This window comes from Octodon degus, unplaced genomic scaffold, assembly GCF_000260255.1.
Source record: "Octodon degus isolate 3935 unplaced genomic scaffold, OctDeg1.0 scaffold00285, whole genome shotgun sequence".
Classification (NCBI taxonomy): domain Eukaryota; kingdom Metazoa; phylum Chordata; class Mammalia; order Rodentia; family Octodontidae; genus Octodon; species Octodon degus.
The window spans coordinates 1128083-1142972 of NW_004524861.1; the positions used below are offsets into that span (position 1 = coordinate 1128083).

The window sequence follows — 14890 nt, forward strand, 5'->3', positions numbered from 1 at the left end:
CTCCTGAGCACTGGCTGATGTCATAAAGGGCAAGCAGGGAAGTGGCACCACCTGACCAGCTCCTGCCACTGTGAACAGGGCAGTGGGAAACAGGAGTCCCTTCACCCATCAAAAACATAAGAGCTCCCTGCTAGATGCTCATTGTTCCCCAACCCAGGCCCTTCCAGGGCCACTCAATGCTCTTTCATAGAGCATTTCACAAACTCATTATGGGACATTCTAGGCTTTGAAAGTGCACGAACCCTGGCATGCTCAGCATCCCCACAGGAAGCACCACCCTCAGAATACAAGAGACAGCGTGACATGCACATCCCATAATCAGAGGGTGTGTGCTATATAAAAAATAAGAAATACCAAGTGCTGAGGAGGATGTAGGGAAACTGGAACCCCAAGGTGGGAAAGCAAAGTAGTCTAACCCCTCTGAAAAGCAACCTGGTGGGCCCTTGAAAAAATAAATACAGAGTCATCATATGATCCAGCAATCCCACTTTGGGTACAGAAGAATTGGACCCCAGAGACTTGAAAGCCAACTCTCAAAGAGACATTTGCACTCCCTCACTCACACAGCATCATCCACAGGAGCTGGAAGCCCACCTGAGTGTCCACTGGTGGATGATGGACATGCACATGGTCTTCCCTGTCTTCAGGGTCCTGTCTGCAAAGTGGACACCAAACATCCGAAAGGCTCTATAATGAATAATTACAGATGTTTTTCCTTGTCATTATTCCCTAAATAATGCATAAAATAACTGCTTATAGAGTATTTGCATTGCATTTGGCATAATTAGTCATATAGAGACAATTTAAAGTATACGGGAAGATTGTGTAGGTTACGTGAAAGTCCTGCGCTTTTTACATGAGACTTGAGTGTGTTATCTATAGAGGAGTAGCCATTCAATTCACACAGGTATCAATAGATGAGTGTGTGTGTGTGTGTGTGTGTGTGTGTGTGTGTGGTACACATTAATGAAAGAGAGAAAAGTGTAATGTATTATTTATCTAAAAAGGAAGGAAATTCCAATATAGCCTACAATATAGGTAAGAAAGCCTGAAAAATTTTATGCCAAAGAAATAAGCCAGAAACAAAAGGGCAAATACTACACACCTCCATTCTGACAAGGGTCCTAGATAGAAATGTAGGAATGCCCAAGATAGAAAGTAGAAGAAAAGAAGGCAGAGCCCAGGAGAGGCTGTGGGGGGCAGAGCTGCGGTTCCCCATGAGGAAGCAGCCTCAGAGAAGGTGGTGGTGTGGCTGGCCCTACTCAACTGCACCCTCACACATGGTTAAAATGCCAAATTTGAGATTGTATATGTCTCAGGACAGTTTTTTAAACAGAAGATAATAGAATGAAGGAGCAAGGAGCACAGCAGAAGAGCAGGCAGAACTCATGAGATCCCAGAGATGCAGAGTTACTTGGGGACAATAGGGAATGCGCTCCCAGAGAAGGGTTTCAGTGACAGAAGAGAGCAGAGTGGCAACCTCAAACTGCTGCCCAGCCCCCTCCAATCCACCAGCCCCTCCTCAGGCCACATCCAGGGCCATCAAAGCATCTGGGGCCTGACATCCAGGCTCTGCAGACCATGCCTTCCTACAGGGGACTCTCTTGATGAGGAACAACAGCAAACACAGAGCCCAGCAGTCCCCAACCTCCAGTGCTTATGGAGCAATGTGGGGACAGACAACAAAGACAACCTAATTCTAAGTCTAACTCAGTAGCCGGATAATAAACCAGGCAGTGGAGGAGATGAGGGGACAACTCATGGGCTGTCAGGGAGCTTGCAAAAATGATTGCTGGCTTAGGCTATGTATCAGTTAGGGTTCTGCAGAACCAAACCAACAGGATGTGTGCAGAGAGAAATCCACTTAACACAGATCTATCTTCTTGGTCAATTTCTAAATACTTGGTACCACGCTGTCAACTATAAGCACTGCAATGGACAGGGGGTCTCTAGGACTTATTCATCTTGAAAACTCCAAATTTCTTTTTTTTATTTTGTTTTATTGAGAAACAAATATCAATGAGACAGTTTCAAAACTGATTAATAGGACATTTTCAATAATTAACACATTGTACATTGTTATCTTCTTAGTGGTTATCCATAGTACAAGAAGCAGACAGGATATCCTGTACAAACACTATTACTACAAATCTTTCTTCTCATTGAATTAAGCAAAAGTAGCTGTATATCTATCCCAACTATTCTGTATATACAAATACAAAATGATCCTGTTTTTGTATCCTCTTTTTTTGTTTAGTCCTGTCAGAAATGGGTATTCTATTTGCATCTAAATGCTATAGGTGCTTGAATTCAGCAAAACAATCCAACACAGTCTAGCAGTCCACAATAGTAGCGGGCTATCCACAAAAGTTGTTGACTAGAGCCTTTTACAGCTCAGCATATTAATATGGCTTTACTTTACCTCATTTTTATACTTTTCTGCTGGATGGTAAAGACCAAGATAAAGCAAGACCTCTATAACGAAAAATGTAACTTTTGTATCTGATAAGATCAGTCAAGTCCCCTCAGGATTTATCCTGTAACCCTACACCACACTTTGTAGATCCTTTGTCAGTGTCATCCATGTGAATGAGTCACGGCCATTGCTTGACCAATTTTCTCTCTGTGAAAGCCTGAGAGAAAGTTTTCTCTCCATGTGACTCTCCTTAGGCACATTATACATCATCAATCACATTCCTCTGTGGCTCCAAAATCTCCTTGATCAGAAAATTTTGGGCACAACTGAGTTACATGTTACAGTACAGGATCTCCTATGTACTCAGTCTTCGGTGACCTTGAAAGGCTAGGTCCAAAATGTTGGCTGACCTTACAGCCCTTCCTTTTCTCCAACTTTTGATCTGCAAAATTAAGTTGTTAACCCTCCAGAAGAGAAGCTTATTATTACCCTGTAACATATACAGTTCAGTTTACCCTATCTGTCTAAATATCAAACATCTTAGGCATAATGTGGAACAGATATTTTCCATCAAGTATTGACGTGTTGAACTTTAAGTCCTTACAGAATATGAAGAAAAAAAATGTTTTAAATAGGAATATACATATTTTTACACAGAAATTTAGAAATCTAACCATATACAGCATTGTAGCAGGACAGTCCTGTCACATACTTTGTCACATATTTTTCTTTTTCTCATGTCTTTTTTTTTCATTTATTACCCATTTATTTTTTTTTTACTTGTGAGACAGTATGGTAATAATTGGAATGTCATGACAAGAAGTATGTATTTAGAAGACCAGAATGACAGGCATTCCAAGCGTGACCCTTCTATTACACATTGCTACCTTCAGTGCAGTTGCTTGGTTCACAGGTGTCAGCATATATAGTTAGTCAGGTTGAAAATCCTACCAATTAACTGCTAGTCTCAAAAACCTGCTGATGTTTCTCAGGATCATTGCCTTGCCCATCTTGTGTGTAGACATGTATGGCTTTGTCCCTGTCCTGTTTCCCAGCTGTTCTCCTTACCCTCTCCTTGTTTTCCAATCCTTAAGTTCTCGCTTTCCTTTTAGTTGTGTTATACCTTTCTATTTGTATTTCTTCTTTTGATTTTTTATACTAGGGAGACTATACACTATTTACACATGTGGGTCTAGTTTATTTCACTTATGAGTATATCTTCAAGTGGCATTCACTTAAATATAAATGCTTCCAGTTTATCATTCTTTATAGCTGAGTAATACACCACTGTATAAAACTACTACATCTTTTTTAACCATTCCTCATGTGACAGGCATCTTGGTTGTTTCCAAGATTTGGCTATCACATATTGTGCTGCTATAAACATAAATACACATATATCTATGATATGACATTTTCAATTCCTCCAGGAAAATTCCCAGTAGGGGGATAGCTGGCTTGAATGGGATTTCCAGTCCTAGTTTCTTAAGGGCAATCTCCAAATTTCAAGCCCTTTGGCAACACCTCGCTGTCCCCCAGCCCACCCAGCCCCTGGTATCCACTACCTCTGCTCTGTTTTGAGGTGTGCTTTAGAGCCCTCACACAAACAGTAGCATATTTGTCCTTCTGTGTGTGGCTTATTTCACTTAGCATGAAAACCCTGCATTCACCCATGCTGGGAATAATGATGAGATGTCCCTCTTCCTTCAAGGCTGAGTGACACTGCACTCCTTGTATAGAGCACCTTTCTTTGCCCGTCGGTCCATCCTTGGACATTCAGGATGCTCCACGTCTTCCTACTTAGAACGTCACTGCTGAGAGCACGGGAGTATGAGCATCTCCTTTAAGGTTCTGATTTCAGTCATTTCAGGTCTACGTGCAAAAGGGGAAATACTGAATCACAAGGCATTGTGGGTTTAGTGCTTTGAGGAACTCCGCACTGTTTTCCACGAGGCTGCTCTGATGCCCATTCTCAGCAGCAGTGCGCACGTGCCCTCCCACACCCTCCAACACTCATCATCTTGTTTTGTATGTGCTTTTCCTTGCACATCCCAGATAAGCAGTGATCCTGAGTACCTTTTCCCCACTATTTGTGTCTTTTCTTTTGAGAAATACCTCTTCAGTTCCTTTGCCAATTGATAGTTGGGTGATTTGCTTTTGCTTTGTTTTTGGTCTTTTTGCTGTTGAGTTATGTGAGTTCTTTATATATTTTGGGGTATTAATCCTCTATCAGTTATGTGGTTGGCAAATAAATACTCGTTCCCATTCTGAAGGTTGTCCTTTCACTTTATCAATTGTTCCCTTCGCCGCATGGAAGTATTCTGGGTTGGCGTGGTCCTGCCTGTCCAGCTTTCACTTTCATTGCCTTTGGTGTGTCAAGCATGCTCTCCTTAGCATTTTGCCAATTAGAGGAGGCTCACTTCCATTAAGGAGGAAAAGCTGCCTATTTTCCTTCTTAATGGTCAGCCACACCTGAAAGTGTCATGGCAATTGTACTAAAAACAGCTACAGCTGGACACACAGGGTGGTATATTATCGTTCACCACAGTCACCACTGCCCACCTGGAACAGCAGAGCACTCTTGCGTAGAGCTGTTACACTGGACACCCTGCTCATGCCACGCGTTTCTTTCTTTTACAGAGAAAAGGAAAATCTGCATTTTGAGATTGGAACTGGTCTATAGGAAGCTCCAATTTTAGGAGACGTGGGTTTACCTCCCTTTCCAACATCAGCATAACCCAAGGCCCCCGGCATACAGGGACATGCAGGGTAACAAGAAGTGCACAGATGGCTTCAGCGACTCCTCCAGCATCGGTAGTGTGCTGGATGATGCAGACCGGGAGGTGAGCAACCTCACAGACCGGGCCTTCCGAAGCCTGTGCATCTCTGAGGACACCTCCTTCCATGACTCTGATCTGGCCACGTCCCCGGACAGCTCCCACCGAGTGCTTGGGCCTCTCCACCAGGGCACCATGAGCCATGCCCACAGGAAGAGTGGCATCTGGAGCCAGCTTCCGCCGCAAGGCACAGAGCACGCAGGCTGGGCAGCCACCTTCCAACAGCTCCCCAAGTATGTTCAAGGGGAGGACAAATACCCCAAAAGCAGCCCCCCACTCACTCCAGCCCAGTGGAGACTGGAGGTGCCTATTTCTGGCCTGCGAAGCAGCAACAAGCCTGTTTCCAAAGTATCATCCCTGATCAAGTCTTTCGACAGGACTGAGAACCAGCGCTGTGACAGTAGGCCACCCCCAAGCAAGCCTCCAGCTCTCAAAAATCCCCCCAAATTTGCCCCTCTTCCTGACAGTAGTGTCAACTTCTGCTTCGACTCTGCCTTTCTGACAGTCAGGAGGGTGCCTGCCGAAGTCTCCAGTGTGCACCAAAGCAGTCATCAGCCCCCACAGAGCCATGGAGAACGAGAGTCCCCAAAGAACCCTGAGATGGCCCGTCGCAGCTCTGGTGGCCTCCTGTCAAAACCGGACAGTACAGCCAGCTCATTTGAGTCCAAGTTCCCCTCTCCATCACACCAGCCAGCCAAGGCAGAGCCCAGCAGAGGCCAAGAGTGGGCCCACAAAGGTACTTTTCTGCACAGCGAGAACAGTGCCTTCGAGTCGTGGGATGCCCACCAACCTAAGTTGCTTGAGAGAAAAAATGTGGCTGAAAGTATCTCTGAGAACAAAATCCTCAAACACTATGAAGATGTGCTTCCCATAAGAGAAGCCCACACTCGGCCCCACAAGGTCTCCCCCTGCCCAGTGCGGCCCAGCTGTGCTCAGGAGGAAAATGGTTCAGCTGCAGCAGTTCTATCCACTGCTGGACCCTGGAGAACCAGGGACCCTGGAGCCCAGGCTTTCCACATGGAAGGAAAATCACCCAATCCACAGCCTGACCCTCAGGTGAAGCCAACACAGCCTCCATGGAGGAAGCCAAAGTCCAGCAGGGGAGGGAAGGAAAAGGTGGTAGATGTTGTGGAAGAGCAGAGACAGACCCACCAGAGAGGCCCCTCTCTGCCTGCAAAGCACAATGGACAGGCGCACCTCCCAGAGGATGACACTCCAGACATGGCTGGGGACCATGACCTGCATCACAATCCTCCTTTCAATATCAGCAAGCTCCTGACACCCATCATCCCCACCAAGCAGGCCCTGGAGTCACCGGAGGGCCGACTAGAGGAGGCCAGCCCCTCCCCCCCAGCGCAGCTCAATGGATACCAGGAGCGGGAGCCCAGTGAGTGTCCACTGCGAGACAGCTACAAATCCAAAGCACCGAGCCTGCTATTCAACCTCAAAGATGTACGGAAGTGTGTCAAGAGCACGTACAGTCACTCGCCTCTCTCCAAAGGCTTGGACGAGAAATCCCGAGGGAAGGCTGATGGCAAACAAGAGCCCATGAGCAATGGAGTCATGCTTCCCAATGGGGTTGAGGAAAGCCCTCCAAATGAGCTATCTCCAGAGAGGCCGGCCAAGGCCCCTACCACCTCGCACACTGGCACCCAGGACTCTATAGCCCAACCTGGGGAGGCCTCAATGCACGACCGCATCTCCCCTCCCACCGCTACCATGACCTCCTTCTGTGTCAAAAGGAACACTGCAGGAAGGAACAGCGAGGTGAAAGATGTTGTTGACCAGGAGTCAGAGCCAGGCTCTTCTGGGTCCTGGCATCCAGACAGCAGGGGACATGGCCCCAGGAAGCACCTGTCCCTGAAGCTATGCACCAGGGAGTCCAAGGAGGAGGATGTGCAGGATGCAGAGCAAACCAATACCCCCCAGCTGGAGAACAGGCTTTTGCAATCCACCTCCCAGGAGACAGAACCTGAGCAGGTCACAGGGCTTCTGAACCCACACCTGGACCAGAAAGCCTCCCCAGAGCCTCTGTCCCCCGAGGAGGAGGATGTGTTCTACAGTGACAGCCAGTCCGACTTTATGCCTGGCCTCCGGGGGAAGACAAAGTTTAGCACTAGCTCTTCAGATCAGTCTTTTGCTTCATTCGATGATCAGCAGAAGATATGGTTTTCTGAGAGCCAGCGGGAAGACAAAAAGGATGTGAGTACAGGTGACAGTGAGAAGGAGAAGGGACATGTGACAGAGACAGGCAACATCCTGAGTAATGGACACATGTGTGTGGAAGAGCAGAGCCAGGGCCAAGCACCACAAAGCACAGGTTTGTGTGCAGGTAGAGCTGGGAGGGTATCCACTCAAGAAGCAAAACACAGAGGCTCTAGGATGGTGGAAAATAGGGATATGGCCCTTTCACAGGCCAGAGACCCCACCCCCTCTCCATCCTCAGCTGCAAGCAAGCATCTGCTATTTACCATTAAAGACAACACCCTAAGGAGTACTCCCGTGATCAAACCCATCATCCTGCCCCACCTGAGGACCATGTCCTCAGAGGACCCACTCAGAGGTGGCCAAAGAGAGGGAGAATCACCAAGGCAACGTCCAGGTGAGAATGCTGGAGGGCATGGTGTCCTAGAAAGCCAGGCTGTGCCCAGCACCCCAATACCTGCTAACACGCGGGGCACAGGCTCAAAGCACATGGGCTTCCAGGCCCTGGAGAATCCTGGGCAGACGTCCACGGGAGCATGGACAGACATCTCTCAGCCAGACCCTGAGGAGACTTTCTCATCTCCACCACTGGTGGGAGAGGGCAACAGGATGAAGCCACCCGACGATAGGGCACAGGAAGTCGTGGCTAGTGATGGGAGGAGCAGGTCGAGGAAACCAGCTGCCCCAAGACACATCCCCATCATCACTTTCCCTGAGAGTGACCTGGAAGAGCAGCCAACCAGGCAGACACTGGCCACCTGCTGGGAAGAACAAAGTATCCAAGGCCAGTTTCTGTCTGCACCCAGAGCAGGGCCACCGGGGCGAAGACTGATCCCGGGTGAAATGGTAACGTCCCCCAATCCCAGCTCCCTGGGAGAGAGCCGTGCCTGCTCGCCCTCCACCAGCAGCCTTTGGGACAGTGCTTCTCAGGCACCTGGAGACCTGGGTCTGCTGCCTGAGGAGCCCTCCAGCAGTGCTAGCCCCCGGGCTGGCTCCACCAGGCTGGTACGGCGGGAAGACTTGATACACAGCCTCGTGTGGGAGCCAGACAGCTCAGACGCCCAACACCAGTCAGCCAGGGAGGACCTCCGGGCACTCTCCCCCAGAGGCTCTTTGCTAGACATAGCCATGGGCCCTGAGAGATCTGAGCCTCCCACTCAGCTGGAAAGGGTGGCCGAGAAGCCCCCCGCAGTGCCCCCCAAAACTGAGAAAGCCCTGCGGCGAGCAAAGAAGTTGGCAAGCAAGCGGAGAAAGAGTGAGCAGGTGCCTGAGCAGCTCAGGGAAGCCCATGAAGGTCGGGAGGGTACAGAGCGTAGGCCCCAGGCCCTTGGGGAGGGTCCCCAGCTCCCCACAGTGCGCACACTGCCCCCTCCTTCACACCGCCACTCCGTGTCAGGTGTCATGGAACCCATGGGGAGGCGGCCATGGGGGGTGCAACCCTTGACACCCCTGCCCCCTTACCCTGCCATGCAGAAGGTCCTCCAGGACCCTCAGTCTGGGGAGTACTTCGTTTTTGACCTGCCCCTGCAGGTGAAGATCAAGACCTTCTATGACCCTGAGACTGGCAAGTACGTCAAGGTCTCAGTCCCTGCCTCTGAAGGGGCCTCTCCAGAGCCCCCTGGGCAGGACACCCTGGCTATGCCCTACCTGGTGTACCCAGGCCTCCAGCCTGTGCCCGTCACAGCGCTGAGGCCCCTGCGCTGTTCTTCTCAGCTCTCCGCACCCACCTTCCTAGGGAAAGGCCTCCTCTCTAGGCCCCACAGCGTCCATGATACAGGGTCCTGGCCAACCACAGGGCCTCAGGGTAACACCAACCCACTTAAGGCCACCCAGTATGCAGAGGGGCCACCCACAGGCCCAGAAGATGAAGAAGTGGAAGCCCCAGGCCTGGCCATCATCTCCACTGATGACTTGGAGGACTTTGCCACTGAAGGCATTTCTTGAGGATTACAACAGACTGACCCCCTACCCCCCCAAACCAAAGAGCGTACATCCTGTCCCTTCAAACAGGCAGTCTCTTTCTTCCCCTCCCCTCCCTAGACGTATACAAAGGCATCAACCATATTCAGCCATCTGAGATCCCAAATGTCCAGAAGAAAGTGGTAGTCTGCCAGGCCCCTCAGAAGAGGGTGCTGTTCTCATGGCTAGCCTCTGCTGCCCCTCCCTGCCCCTGGCCATCCTACCCTGCCTGGGCCTTGTTCCAGGGTGATATAGCTCAGATGCTGGGGCCTCAGGGCAGCAGCCTCCAACCTCTCCCAAGGTGGGCTGGCCAGGGAGAGCTCCAGAAATGCGGAACCCTGCTGTGGGTGGCAGTGCGCCACCTGGAGCAGGCCAACACACAGCAGCCGGACTGCAGGTCACCTCAGCAGCCTTGCAGAAAAGAGGATGAGACCAGGTATTGTTTTGTTCTCCACAGGGAGCGTGCCTCTCAGGGCTATTTTCTGACAAAGAGAAAGCTACCATCAAAAACAATGAAGCAAGTTTACCAACCCGGTTCCCTCCCTGGACTCCTGTCTTTCTTCTGTGGGCGGTGGGGGGTGTGGGCCAGGAAATTCAAGCTCACATGCTGCAAGAGCCACAAAGGGCCTGAGGACCTGAAAAGAGCCTCTCAGGGGCCCCTGGTTCTCTCCTACTATGCCTTTCTGGGCCAGGGCCCCCGATAGTGTCAGGGAGGCAAAATTAGAAAACCCCAAGTCTATCACCAGCAATGGTCTAGGGAAACTGAGGCAGGCCCCGGTGGCCTTGATTTAGTGGCTGGTTTCTGTGCTCTGCCCTCAAAAGAATCCTTCAGCCTCCTGGATTTGGAGGAAAATCTCTAAATCGGCACAGGAAGATGAGGTGGATAACCGACCTTTCTCCCTGAGGAGCAAGAAGGTCCCAGAGTGGCACACCCCATCTTCCTGCAGCTCCCACATCCCAGCCTCTGCGAAGGCCTCTGTTCTGGTTCTGGGGAAAAACAGGGCTGAGAACCATCTCTCCTTGGTCAGAATCCCAGCAGCTGCAGGACCATGATGAACAAGTCCTAAGGACCTTGGAGACACACAGCGCCACTTCTTCATCAGGAAGATAGGGGGGCCCTGGCTATGTTGCCACGGTCTCAGTCTGCACCTCCCCAGGTCACTGCAGTGCTGATTCCTCCACTTGGCCAGAATAGAGGACTTTGGGTGGCACTCTGGGGGGCTCCTGTCTGGACAGCACTGTCAGGTTCACAGGCAGAAAAGGAACCTGTCCTGATGAAAAGTAGTGGAATGACCAGCACTGTCCCCCCTAATGTGGAAAGCACTGAGATGGGGACAGCTGCAGGTGTCATGGGGACTGAATCACAGCTTTCCAGGACCCAGTTAAGTGTAGGGCTTCCAGGAAATGACAGCCAGGCTCCAAGTATACTTGGGGTGGCCCTGAGCGTTGATGGAAGGCATCTGTGTGTAAATGAGGACACACTGGCAAACCTGAATGGATGGCATTGCAGCCAAGTAACACATGACACAAGACACAGTCCTTTGTGTGACTCCCATTCACTCAGGTTTAAGGTCCAAGCTGAGCAGAGAACTCCGGGCCATGTCAGTGAATTTGGTACCCCAAGTCATGCTCAGGCTTCTTCCATGTCATCTCTTGGGGGCCATCAGAGCAGAGGGCTCATCCTTCTTGCCTAGGTGAGCTTCTCCCCTGCCCAGCCCCAGGTGAAGTTCTGTCCTGTCTGGGCTCTGTAGTCACCCAGCAGAAACCTAACAACAAGACAGGTCCAGGCCCCACCTGCACCTCACCTGTCAGACTCCCAGGTGCTAGGAAGTTGTAGACACTTATGGTCCCCAAGACTCTGATGTGGACAGACTCTTAAATGCTGCCCCACAGCAGAGCACTACACCTGGCCCAGCATACCTGGCAGCTGCAGCCAGGCCAGGGATCCATGAGCAGAAAGCCTCCAGGGCAGGGCTCAGAGGAGGATGTGGACATTCGGCTTCCAGGGAGCTCAGAAGACCTGCTCCTCTCCATGGAATCCTATGGAGAAAGCATCAAGGACCACCAAGGTGGGTGCTAGCCCTGCCCAGAGCCCTCCAGGACATGCTCAGCCTCACTCAGCAGCCTAGATAGTCTGGTCCCTATTGCCACCACACCCTCCCTTCCTTGCCTAGCTACTCTGAATGGCCCTGCTTGGAAGGTAGTACTTATTAGAACAGAAGGCTCCCTTCCACAGGTGAAGCCCAGGGCACAAATGGATATCTGGATGGTAATGGATGAGGATGCTCTGCCCACCTCACCCACAGGCAGGAAGCCAACCTTCAGTTTGTGTTGCTATAACAAAGTACCCATGGCTGTGTATTTTATAAACAGAAGAGTGCACCCACATCCTGGTGAGGCTCACAGGCTGTGTCACAGGATGGGGGAGAAACAGAAAGGGAACTGGTGGGTACAGAGGACCAAAGATGGGTGCAATACAGGAGGAAACAACTACACCCAAACCATGGTGCTGTGGTCCTCACTTGCTAAACTGTAGTTTGTTCTTTGATTCACGTTACTATCTCAGCACTTTTCCTCAATCTCAGTGTGGGCCCCATCACACGAATACCACCCTCCCTGGTCCTTGTAGGTCATTAGTGCTCCCAGACCCAAGCCCGGCTCCCATCTCCCATCCCCATCCTTTCTGTGTGTTAGAGCCTTCTGTCCTCCTTCAGGAAGGCATCTATGCAGTAACATTGTTGGCACCTGCCTGTAGCTTCCATGGTCATTGCTATACTTTCCTCTGAACTGAGGAACTTCAGGCTATGTGCTCTTTTTCCCATCCACGTTATGTGGCTGGGCTCCCTCCATATTCCTGTGCTTTTTTACCATCCTGTTCTTCCTTGATGACTGTATCAGTCAGATTTCCATTACCAATAAGCTCAGCCTCATAAAGCTTTATGGCTTAGACCAAACATAGACAGATTCCTTACCAGAACATAACATGAATGGCCCTAGTCCAATCCCCAATAGAATCCTCATTCCATCTGAAACCTCCTGATGTTGGCCATTGCTGTCTGCCTTGCTGTTAGTGTTCTGGCCTTCTGGTCTCTACATTACCAAGCCCAACTTACAGCATTCTAGGATTTCTCTAGCCAGCATCTCTTAACCTTTCCAACTCCTACCTCAAACCAGATCCAAAAGCTTCTGCGCTACAGTCAGGTAGTCATAGCAGTGACCTTACTCGCTATACCAATTTTGTATCTGAGTCAGCCTTCTGTTGCTAGCACAAAATGTCTCACACACATAATTTAAAAAAGGAGAGATTCATTTTGGCTCATACTTTCAGGGCTTTCAGTTTATGGTCAGCTGGATCCGAGGCAGAAATACGACAGAGGGGCCTGGCATAGGAAAGCTGCTCTACCCATCAAACCATGGAGGCAAACAGCATTGGAAGAGACCAATAAAAAGAAGGCCGGACACCAGATCTAACCCCCGAGATCATGCCCCACCCATGACACCCAGCCACACCAAGATGCATACTTCACTAGTCTCCTCTTTGTATCTCAAGCCAATCAAGTTGACAGTCACCATTAACCATTGCAGCGATCAAAACTGAAAGAGGCAGTAAGCCCTGGCAAGAACTAACCCAGTGGTCATTTCCAGCCAACTCCAGCCAACACTGCCTCCATGGCAACCCTAGGGCTGCTCTCTTGCACCTGTGGCTCATCAAACTGCTCCTTTAAATTGTTCCTCCAAGGAACCTTTGACCAGTGCTCAATATCCCCAGTCACTGGAGAAATGTAGAGTAAAACTAGAGCAAGCCTCTGCCATACTCATTAGGATAGCTAGTTAAAACAACGATACCAAAGATGGAGAAAAAACATGTTGGCTAGGTTTGGAAAAACCAGAACTACTTGATGAGAATGTAAAATGGTACAACTACTGTAGAAAAATCTGCCAGTTCCTCAAAAAGCTAAAAACAGGATTATCATATGGTCCAGCAATTCCACTTATGGGCATTTGTAATACACAAAAATAAAAGCAGGCCCAAGAAGATGTTTGTCTACTCACATTCGTAACAGCTACTCGTGATAGTAGGGTGGGAAAAGCGACTCAGGTGTCCCTTTCTGGGTGGGAAATACAGGAAATCTGGTCTGTCCATATAGTGAATGATTATACACCTTGAGAAGGGAGGCAGTTCTGATTCACACTACAATATGAGTGGACCTTCAGGACCCAATGATCAGTGAAATAAACCGGTAAAATATGCACAAGGACAAAATGCAGCACAATCCCATGGCTCTGAGAACCATGGTGCAGCGTGATTTACAGCTGGAGAGGAGAGCAGTGGCTACCAGATCAGGAGTGAGGGACCCGGGACATGGGGATAGGACTTGCTGTTTGATAGGTACCAATCTGCAGATGAGGATGGAAAGGTCAGGAGGTAGAGGTGATGAATACACCCAGTGTCATTTCATGTGCTTTTAAATATGGCTAAAGTGGTAAAGTTTGGGTTCTGTATATTTTACATTTTGTTTTTTAAAAACACAGCCTAACAAGTCGTCTGCCCAGTGCAATACATCCCATCTGCCCACAGGACACACTCTAGTGTGGTTGGAGCCCAAAGTAAACTGCCTCAACCCTCTTCTCTCCCCCTCCTTCAAACACACGAAGGGGCAGGGGGCAATAAGCAGAATTGGGGACGTAGGCCCAATGTGAGCCAGGACAGCCTTCTTAGCACCATGGCAAATGACCGCACTTAACTCCAAAGAAAAACATGGTAGAAGAGGAAGCCCCAGATTCACAGCCACCAACTTTAGACCCCTGTGCTAGCCCCAAATCCCACAGATGCACTGCCTGATGGTCCCAGCTGCTTCCTAGGTGTGGTTCCCACCACTTCCGAGTACTGCCCCAGTCCATGTGGCCTCAGCCTATTCACCCCATCCCCAGGCCACTGTCTATATGCAGCCAGTGGTATCCCCTCACCTCATTGCCATCAGCACTTCATCACTGTCCCTGATCCCCATGCACCCTCCTTCCTGACTAGCCCACAGGGAAGCCCTCCCTTCTGGTTCCCTCCCTCTCACCCTCCCCTCCTCCTACAAGCCTCCTCCTCCCATTTCCTGTCCTGAGTGCACAGCCTCCTCCACTGTGTCCTGTAGATTCTAACATCTCATGAGCTATTTGGGCCCAGCCCCACAGGTCTTCATTTACAGCTTCTCCTGCTTACTTTAGAGACAAAGTTCACAGCCTTCTATTTGCCTCCTATGATGCTCAAAGTGCCCATGGTCACTGGGCCCCTGGGAGATGTTCCTTGGTACCAGGAAGGCCATCAGCCAATATCACTGCTTTGGGCAGTGTTCTTGTGTTAAATAACTGGGTTGAGGCCAAAGAAAAGAGGCTGAGGCAGGAGGACCTCAAGTCTGAGGGCAGTTTGGGCAAGTCAGTAAGTTAGCAAGACTCTATCTTAAAATAATGAAAGAAAGAAAGA

General features: G+C 49.9%; 1 protein-coding gene across 3 annotated transcripts in view; it reads left to right on the forward strand.

Annotated features, from left to right (window-relative positions):
• The window catches only part of CUNH10orf71 (chromosome unknown C10orf71 homolog), a 25174-nt gene extending 15226 nt beyond the window's left edge, over positions 1 to 9948 (forward strand). For all 3 annotated transcript variants that reach the window (XM_023707244.1, XM_023707243.1, XM_004646965.2), the window contains exon 3: positions 5057 to 9948. In XM_023707244.1, coding sequence (XP_023563012.1) covers positions 5179 to 9402 — 4224 coding nt within the window. In that variant the 5' untranslated portion in view covers positions 5057 to 5178 and the 3' untranslated portion in view covers positions 9403 to 9948. The remainder of the gene's footprint in view (positions 1 to 5056) is intronic.
• Positions 9949 to 14890: the final 4942 nt, after the last annotated feature.